At 40.8% G+C, this 10,057-nt stretch overlaps 1 protein-coding gene across 8 annotated transcripts in view; it reads left to right on the top strand.

Moving 5' to 3' along the window:
• The window catches only part of Ccndbp1 (cyclin D1 binding protein 1), a 94,776-nt gene that overhangs the window by 392 nt on the left and 84,327 nt on the right, over window positions 1-10,057 (top strand). For 7 of the 8 annotated variants that reach the window (XR_016532612.1, XR_016532611.1, XR_016532610.1 and 4 more), the window contains exons 2-9: window positions 14-73; window positions 324-415; window positions 2,672-2,753; window positions 4,092-4,188; window positions 4,609-4,682; window positions 6,197-6,273; window positions 6,586-6,866; window positions 7,648-7,708. Coding sequence is in view for 2 of the 8 variants with exons in the window: in XM_090318525.1 (XP_090174651.1) it covers window positions 14-73; window positions 324-415; window positions 2,672-2,753; window positions 4,092-4,188; window positions 4,609-4,682; window positions 6,197-6,273; window positions 6,586-6,866; window positions 7,648-7,708 (824 nt within the window). In the remaining 6 variants the exon portion in view is untranslated. Of the gene's footprint in view, window positions 1-13; window positions 74-323; window positions 416-2,671; window positions 2,754-4,091; window positions 4,189-4,608; window positions 4,683-6,196; window positions 6,274-6,585; window positions 6,867-7,647; window positions 7,709-9,210; window positions 9,258-9,513; window positions 9,770-10,057 lie in introns of those variants that run through there. The other variant, XM_090318524.1, reaches the window with a different exon arrangement.

Raw genomic sequence — 10,057 nt, 5'->3', positions numbered from 1 at the left:
GCACATCCACCAGTCGGTGAAGCCCAGGAGGCCGCCGGGGAGTTCCAGAGGGACGCGTTTTGGAGAAGGCTCAGTGAGTTCCCCCCGCCGGGGACCCCCCCCCTTTCCCTCACCCGTTTCCCTCACCCCTTCCCGCCCCTCTTCCTGGGACCGCCTCGCTCTGCCCACCCCTGCACTTGAGGGGTGAGAAATGCAAAACGTGCATATGGGGGCGTTGAAGGGCGAAAAAAGAATTCCTCATCTTTGAAGCCTGTGGCAGCAGCCCCAGCTTCAGGCCTGTCGCACTCACTTTGCCACCTGTCCCCTTCTCTGCCACCCTCCAGATGAGGCCGCTGTGAAAGTGTCCGGGGAAGCCACGACCCTCACCGCCGTTTTCTCTCGCCTCCCAGCACTGTCGCCTTCGCCATCTCCACAGGTGGGCTTCCTGTCCTTGGATCCTCGGGGAGCTGTTTCCTTATTCCCTAGGCTTTTACTCCTTGCACCTGTTACCCTCAAGTGGAGAAAGCTACCTTCCTTCCTTAAATGTCACATCACGTGAATCCCGTATTGCTTAGAGTAGTAGTGTCTGGCATAGAAGAGATGGGGCTAATACATTCAGTCTGTTTATTTTTATTCAATCAGTAATATATAGATAATAGAAAATTCAACACATCAAAGGGCGTCCATCCCCACCCAAATCCCTTTTCATTTCCTTTTGTATTCCATATACACTGTATTTTATACGTTCACATATGTTTATGTATCTGCTCCTGGTTCTTTTTACAATAGCAGATAGTACCAGAAATGCAGCAACCAAGGATTTATAGTAGTATTACAAGGTTAAAGATTAGAAAAAGAGGGAGAAACATTTCCCGCAGGAACTGGACCATCCTTTTAAAAAATAAACAATAGGGGCCGGGAGTTTGATGTAGTGGTAGAGTGCTTGCCTAGCATGCAGGAAGACCAGGGTTCGATTCCTTGGTACCATATACATAGAAAAAAGCTGGAAGTAGTGCTTAGGCTCAAGTGGTAGAGCTCTAGTCCTGAGTAAGTCCAAGGACAGTGCTCAGGCACTGAGCTCAAGTCCAGGACTGCCCCCCCCCCAAATATATATATGGCTTGAAAAATAGTGTAGCAGTACATAAAATTTTGCAGAAATGGGAGCCGGCAGTGTGGCCTAATGGTAGATAGCTTGCCTAGCTTGCGGTAAGCCTTTCATTTGATTCCTCAGTACCTTATACACAGAAAAAAGCTGGAAGTGGTGCTGTGTCTCAAGTGGTAGAGCACTAGCCTTGGAAAAGCCCAAGGACCGTGCCTGAGCCTTGAGTTCAAGCCCAGACTGGCAAAAAACAAAAAACAAAAAACAGACAAATGTTGAAATGGCTGGTGGTGTGGCTCAAGTGACTTCGTAGTAAACTGGGACCCAGCTTGCTACAACCATAATTTAAGAAATACCCGAAGTATTTAAACTGCCCCTAACTGGTAAGTGTTGTTGATAGTGCTGTGATGAATTGTATATACATGTGTATACATGTGGATTTACCAAAAAAAGTTATCAGAGGCAACATTGTTAGAAGTATTTATATATTTGAATAATCCCCTTACTATAAAAGTGAAAGAAAAGCTATTGGCTGTGATCAGTCGTGCTCTATAAGGGTTGCTACTCTCTTTTCCTCCCTCCCTCCCCCCCTTCTTTCCTTTCTTTATTCCTGTCACTCCCCCCCCCCCCCCCCCCAGTCCTGGGGCTTGAAATCAGGGCTTGGGCACTATCCCTGAGCTTCTTTTGCTCAAGGCCAGTAATCTACCACTAGAGCCACAGCACCACTTCCAACCTTTCCTGTTTATGTGGTATTGAGGAATTGGACCCAGGGCATCTTGCATGCTAGGCAAGCACTTTACCATTAAGCCACATTACCACCTGAGGTGTTTTTTTGTTTTTTGTTTGTTTTTTTCTGTAAGTTGCTGGATAGTAAATGTTTTTGTGTTTTCAGGCCAGTTACTGGCTTCTACCTTTGTAGTGCGAGCATAACAATAGACAGTATGTTAAAAAAAAAAAAAAAAGAATGAGCTTAGCTAGGCATGGTGGCTTACGCCTGTAATCCTAGCTATGCTGGAGGCTGAGATCTGAAGATCACGGTTCAAAGCCAGCCCAGGCACTAAACAACTTGAGACTCATCTCCAATTAATCACTAGAAAATGGGAAGTGGTGCAGTGGCTCAAGGGGTAGGGTGGTAGCCTTGAGCTGAAGAGCTCAGAGATAGTGCCCAGGCCCAGAGTTCAAGCCCCATGACTGACAACAAAATCCAATGTGCTAGGCTGTGTCCAGTTACACTTTGTTTACAACTAACAATAGATCTGATTTGACATTTGGGCCATAGTTTCCCTAACTCTTGGTCTGAGATACGGTGACTATCTCATGGCACATCTTTGAATATAGCATAGCAGAAATAAATTTTCCTGCTGTTGCTTAATGCTTTATTGAGTTGTCTGCCAGTTATCTGGTGTCCAGCTAACCTCTTTATGGTGTGGGATGAATATAGCACCAGACCTGACTCATAATAGAACTTCTTAAGTTCTGTGATGATACTAATGATACTGTGTAGATGTCAGCTCTCTTCCTCAGTAGGTGGGTTGACTATATTAATCTAATCTGTTCTCTTTTTCATTCTGAAACCGACCTATCTCTTTATAGGAAACCCAGAGAATCTGTGAACAAGTCCATGCTGCCATCAAGGCAATTGTTGCAGTGTACTATTCTCTTCCTAAGGATCAGGGTAAGTCACTATGTATTTATTACCATTATATATGTAGGACAAATCTTTGCTAAAATAATGGATTATATGCAGATACTTTTTTCATATATTTTTATTTACTTAATAGAAGGGTTACATTATATTCACCAGATAGAAGGTGCATTGCTTCACATACATTGATACCCTTTCTCATGTCTTGGTCCCCATTTCCCTCCCCCCACTCCCACCCCTCATCTTGTTTTCCTCCCTCCCCTATCCGACTTCAAATAACCAAATACAGATACTTTTTTTTTATCTTGCTCCAATGTGAGTGTTTAGCTTCTCCCTTAGAATGCAGTCAGTGACAATTTTATAAGGTGAGTGATCTCTATATGCTCCTTTGCTAAGGTATAGATGCTATAACTTTCCATTTCCCCTTAACCTTGCCTGATGCATAAGACTTTTGCTGGCTCATTCTCCAACCCATTCTAACTGATGCAGGAGCTAGTTGAATCTCAGCTCTATACCTACCCCACATCTATTCTTTTCCACTCATTATATCACACCCTGTTTCCATGCTTCTTCATGGGTCAAGTGTCCACCAGCCCTGCCTATAAGTTTATGCCTTAGTTATAATCATACCATATTATAAGTGAATATAGATCTTCAGGGTTACTTATAAATGTTTTAAATTTCCAACGTATTTTCCTGATTTATCAAGAATCAGTGTCCTTAATAAATGAATACATGTTATCACAGAAGGATTCTTATGGAGAACAGTATGAAGGACTGGTGGGAAGGACAAGAAAATTACATGGGAATATAAATAAGAGTTTTAGGTTGGGAGTGTGGCCTAGTGGTAGAGTGCTTCTAGTATGCACAAAGCCCGGGGTTTGATTTTTCCCGTACCACATACACAGAAAAAGCCAGAACTGGTGCTGTAGCTCAAGTGGCAGAGCGTAACCTTTGAGCAAAAGTGCTCAAGGACAGTGCTCAGGCCTGGGGTTCAAGCCCCAGGACAGGAGGGGGGAAAAAAAGCCTGGTATGGTGGCTCACACCTATAATCCTAGCTACTCAGAGGCTAAGATCTGAGGATCAAGGTCCAAAGCCAGCCCAGGCACTAAATAACTTCAGACACATATCTCCAGTTAATCACTAGGAAGGGAAAGTGGGACTATGGTTCAAGAAGTAGGGGTGGTAGCCTTGAGCTGAAGAGGGACAGCGCCCGGGCCCAGAGTTCAAGTCCAATAACCCACCAAAAAGAGAGAGAGAGACAGAGAGAATTTTGTACTGGCTCTTTTTCTAAAGTATATTCTGTAATACTTCAAATGGTGGCATTTTCAGAAACTTAGGCTGCCTATCCTTTGTGCTTGGCCACAGGGACCACCCTGAGAAAGTTGGTTCGCAACTCTATTCTGGACATCATGGATGGCATGGCTCAGCTTGTGGAAGTGCTTCTTACCACTCCAGCTCAGAGGTAGTGATGCCACAATGTGGGTTAGCAGTTAAAGGGCTTCCTTAACTTGGGGAAAAAGAGTCATCCTAACAGCAAAGTTATTGCTAGTTGAGTGGGCATTATTGGTTCTTAGCTTGTAATCCTAGCTGCTCAGGAAGCTGAAATCTGAGGATCGCAGTTCAAAGCCAGACTGACTAGGAAAGTCTAGAAGTGGAGCTGTGACTCAAGTGATAGAGCACTGACCTTCAGCAGAAAATGCTAAGGGACAGCATTCAGGCTTGGAGTTTAGTACCAGCATATGGATGCATGTGCATGTACACACACACACACACACTCACACCCCCAAAAGTTATTGCTAGCTTAGAATGATGATGAGCAGGAAAGAGCTTTTTAGACAAGAACCTAGGTCACTGATATTTCCTTATTGATTCCTTCTCTTAGTCCTGAGAACAATGACCTTATCTCCTGCAACAGTGTCTGGGTTGCATGTGAGCAGGTGCCTCGGATACCAAGAGGTGGGTAAGAGTGCTAAAGACATCATTGGCTGCTCACCAAGACAGAGATTTCTTGTATCTAGCTTCCAGTTTTGTAGCATGCTTATATTTTAATTTCTATAGAGGTTAGTGGAAAATTGTATATGTAATTTAACATGAATATTAATATATAAGTTCTAAAACTTTACCACACTTCATACTTTTTTGGTAATGAGAAAAGAAGTGGGGGAGAGGAGGAGCAAGGGATGGAAAGGAAATCTTAATACTCTTTGTAGCAGGGAATATAGTAAAAAATATTTTAAACCCCATGCTCCACTGACCTGGGTATTTTCTTCAAGAGAAACAATGTTAGACTAGGCTTCACATCCATAATCCTAGCTACTCAGGAAGCTGAGATCTAAGGATCTTGGTTTGAAGCTAGCCCAGGCAAGAAAGTCCATGAGATGAGACTCTTATCACCAATTAACCTCCAAAAAGCTAGAGGTGGAGCTGTGGCTCCAGTGGTAGAGTACTAGCCTTGGGCAAAAAAAGAGCTCAGAAATAGCAGCCACGCCCTGAGTTCAGGCCCCAGTTCCATCACAAAGAAGGAAGGAAAAAGAGAAAGAGAGGGAGGGAGGGTTGACTTGATACTTGGCAGTCTTAAAAGAATTGTTACTATAAAATAATGGTATTCGCTGGGAAGTGGATGAAACTACAGCAAATCATAGTGAGCCAGATAAGTCAGGACCAAAGGAACAAAAGATGCTTGGTCTCCTTGATATGTGGATATTAGATCCAAACAGTACAAGAGCAATGACTCAATATTTGAGTATCCAAGGTTATTGACGTGGTCTTAGAGATATACATATAAGTACATAGACATAAAAATCTATGACGGGATATATACTCTATAGACATAATATTATATAGATTGATATGTATCTATGGTATACACACTCTCAGCTTAATTTTAACTATGTTCTAAAATCTATGTGCCAGTGATTATATAGAGATTCCCTTCTTGAATACTTATTTATTAAACATGGCACTTGAAATATGATGTAAAAAATCGGTGTTAATAAAATATTTTAGTTAAAAAAAAAAAACAATCAGGACACTTCTGCCCCAAGTTCTAGTTCCTGCTGTGGATCGTAGAATCAGTTTCTTCTCCAGTTAGTTCAAGTTTACTAATGTACCTTCTCTTACAACACACCATACAGTGTAAGCTTTAGACAAAAAGGTTATCTTACATACAAAGTATGCTGCTTAGTCTTGACTCAACTAAGTCAATCTTTCTTCCTGGAATGGCCTTTCCAATTTACAGACTACAGTGGTCTCTGGACACAGCTCTAACACTATCCCCAATGTGAAGTCTTTCTTACCCAAAGCCTGAGCTTCACTGGGCAGCATCACTTCAAGCCCCTACCCACATAGTCAGCTGAAATGTGATCAGGGCCACCTGCTGAAATAATGTTTTGGACACAATAAAGTTAAAAAAAAAAGAATTATTGTTTTTTTTTTCCTCTAATTCTAGTGCTTTTATTTTTCACTCACAGATAACAAAGCTGCAGCCCTTCTAATGCTGACCAAGAGCGTAGATTTTGTGAAAGATGCACATGAAGAAATGGAGCAGGTGAGTGAAGGTCTTGTCTTTGCTGGTCATTGGAAGGCAGTCCCTTACCAAGAGATGAGAATTTATCATAAAGAAGAAGTTTCCCAAGCAGAGGGAGTAAGTCCGTTCTCCTGTCCTGTCCTGTGTCTTCCATCTCTTATGCTGTTGTGTGAGGTAGTACTATTCCCCTCTGCTCCATTGCTGGACAAGGAGATTGATAAAGTGATCGAACTCTAACCATTAGTGATATGGGTGGCTGAGGCTTTTGAACAACTCAGTTGTGGTTCTAAAAATATAATACAACTTTTCTTATTTGCACATATGATGTCTTAGGCTGTGGAAGAATGTGATCCTTACCGCGGCCTCTTGAATGATTCTGAGGAGGACAACTCTGAAAATCACAATAATGAGGATGAGGTATTGGGGTTTCCAACCAATCAGGACTCATACTGGTCAGAGAAGGACCAAGAGCTCATAGTTCCATGCCTTGCACTGGTGAGAGCATCTAAAGCATGCTTAAAGAAAATCCGGCTCTTAGTGGCAGAGAATGGGAAGAAGGACCAGGTGGCCCAGCTGGATGACATTGTGGATATTTGTGATGAGATCAGCCCCAGGTAAGTTTATTTCTTACTTGAGAGCTAGAACATTCTAACATCAGCTTGTACTATTATCCCAATTTTTCCTCCCTAGTTTTAAAAATATTTTGACATAGCCAGGTGCTGTAGTCCTACTTACTCAAGAGGCTGAGATCTGAGGATCATGGTTCAAAGCCAGCCCGGGCATGAAAGTCTGTGAGATTCTTATCTACAATTAACCACCAGAAAACCAGAATTGGCGTTGTGGCTCAAAGAGCCTTGAGCTGAATGGCTCAGGGACAGCGCCCAAGCCCAAAAAGTTCAAGCCCCCCAACCAACAACAATAACAAAAGTTTGACATGTTAAATTTGCCAGTCCTGGGGCTTGATCTCAGGGCCTGAACACTGTCCTTGGGCTTTCTCAAGGCTAGAGCTCTACCACTTCCAGCTTTTTCTATGAATGTGGTACTAAGGAATCAATCCCGGGTCTTTGTGCATTCTAAGCAAGCACTCTACCAGTAGGCCAAATTCCCAGCCCCAAGATTCTCACTTTTTTTTTTTTAACCAAATTAGTTATGCCTTTTCATAATTTTGAAAAGGGGCTTTACTTCCCCTTTCCAGCTTCCTAGTGAAATAGGGAATGTCTGCTTCAGTAAATAATGGTAGAATTGATTCTGCATTGGTTGCCTGGCTACTCAGTTTAAGATCATCACTAAACATTTTGTAAATAGTCACTTTTTCCTTAGTCGCATGCAAGTGGAAACAACCAAGTTGAGCTTTGTTCCCTTGTGTTAATGGGTATTTTTGCCTTCTACTTTTAGTGTGGATGATTTGGCCCTGAGTATATATCCACCCGTGTGCCAACTGACTGTGCGACTCAATGTAAGTACCAGCTTTTAGGGAATTACAGGCCTAATTAGTAGAATTTCACTAGTTAGTACTGTGCATATTTGTCCCACTTGGAGGCAAATACAACAATAATGTTACAGTTCTTCATCTGTTTGTGTTGGACAAATACTTGCTTGATTGAATTATAATTGGCATGAGCTGTGTTCTCTCTTTTATAACCACCTGGGTAATCATTTTGAATACCACAGAGGTCTTAGAAAATGCTGTTTTGGGGGGGAAAAAAAAAGCTGAATTACAGCTTGAGGGTTTTTCTTGATTTTTGTTTTTGTTGCTATTAGCAATAGCTGAATTTAAAATCATAAGTTTCTAGTTTCTAATCTAGGCAAGTATAAATGTTCCAGAAACATACTCTTTTCTTATATGAATACATTGTGTAAGTTAACAATGAATAATCAAGTTTCTTTTTTTCCGTTGGTTATGGGCTTGAACTCTGGGCCTGGGCGCTGTCCCTAAGCACTTCCACTCAAGGCTAGTGCTCTACCACTTCGAGCTACAGCACTGCTTCAAGTTCTGTATAAAGATCTGACGTTATTATAGTCTTTCAAGTGCCATGCTATTTACTAGAGGTTCTGTTTTCTTACTTTTAAAAACAGCAGTTCTTGTCTCTAATGGTATTGGAAAGAAGTAAAACTGCCCAGTTGTAGTCAAATGTAACAGTTCTAATCTTATGCATCAGTTCTAATTAATTTCTGGAAGTTATTTTTGCCAAATGTTTATTCATCATGCTAAGATACCTTGAATGGAATAGGATCCTTTTGGGATCTGTTTTTTGTACTTGCTAGGCAGGCATTCTACCACTTAGGCCACATCTCTAGCCCTTTTCCTTTTCCTTTTCCAATTGCTTTTTTTGTGGATATTATTTTTTCTCTACATAGTAATTCTTCAAAACTTGGCTCCTTTAGCAGTATACCTTCTCAGTTATCCGAAACACAAGATCTACAATATCTATTATGCTTCAGATGTACTATGAATAATACATGCTTCTTATTTTATGTTGTTGGCATGTAAAGAAGTTTTTAAATGCCAACAACATCTTTATGTTGTTTTGTTTTGGTTTTGGAAATTAAACCTTGCATTCTATACATTCTCTGTATATGTTCTGCCATTGAGCTACAACCTTGCCTTCCCATATAACTTGGTATTAATGTTCTTAAAATTCTTATTATGGCTTTTGTTGTTGTTGTTGTTGTTTTAATAACAAAGGAACATCAGTAATTTCTGCTTGATATCCTGGGAAATCAGTAGTAGAGAAAATTTTAGGTTATCCTCTTTTTCCTTTCTATTTTTTCAGCCTAAATTTAATTTTTTAAGTTTATACATTGTGTCATAAATACTTGTAATAAGCTTTTGCTTAGCTGTGAGATACACACGTACACACACACACACACACACACACTTGGGTCCTTTAAGATAGTTGCACTCTTTTTCTTTTGATGGAAGAAGCCTCAGGATTAACTTCTCTCTTTCTTTTCTAGTCTGCAAAACTTGTATCTGTTTTAAAGAAGGCACTTGAAATTACAAAGTAAGTGTAAAGATTTCTCCCTAGGGGCTTGTGAGAAGAATATTGTCTCTCCAGCCATTCTCAACAACTAAAATCCCATTCTAAGGAGTGGGAAGTGTGACTATGAAGTTTTTATTCAACTTCAGCTATGGAGCAGCTGAGTTCCTATGTGGAAGTGTGCCTTTTCTCTCTGTAGTCTTCTTGGTGCTTTCTCGAGGGTAGGTTTTCTCTTGGTGCTACTAAATTGAACTTCTCTTTTCCCCTCCTTCCTTTGCAGAGCGAGTCATGTGGCCTCTCAGCCAGAAGATAGTTGGATCCTTTTACTCATTAATGCCATTGATCATTGCATGAACAGAGTGAAGGAACTCACTCAGAATGCAATTGAATCATGAATTTCAGGCTCATTCATACTCTTTCCTTTCCCTCTTTTTCATTCATACCTGGGTCCCGATATCTACTTTTAAGTGGAGCTAGAATACTTGCTGGATGGAAAGGGAGTTCCTATCTATATTTAATAAAAAACTATTACCAGAGATTATTCAGATCGGCAATTATTTATAAAGCCATAGGTATAATATATTTTTGTGCTAAATACAAGAGATAATGACATGTTTGTGTTTCTGAATTTTCTCTCAGATTCTTTGGGAAGCTGCCTTATTCTTAATTTGCAGTAACATATATTATTTCATTGCTGAAGGTGTTGATGATAAAATACCAAAGATGATTTTCCTTTTACAGTTTCTTTGAGAAGTGTGGTCTATTGAAACTAGAACCTCTTTTTCTTTCTTTCTTTTTTCCTTTCTTTTGGTGTAGTACTAGGG

The sequence above is a fragment of the Megascapheus bottae genome, chromosome 25, assembly GCF_031878675.1.
Source record: "Megascapheus bottae isolate mThoBot1 chromosome 25, mThoBot2.hap1, whole genome shotgun sequence".
In the NCBI taxonomy this organism is placed as follows: domain Eukaryota; kingdom Metazoa; phylum Chordata; class Mammalia; order Rodentia; family Geomyidae; genus Megascapheus; species Megascapheus bottae.
Note: the sequence above shows the minus strand (reverse complement) of the source record. Positions and strands in the feature narration are given on the sequence as shown.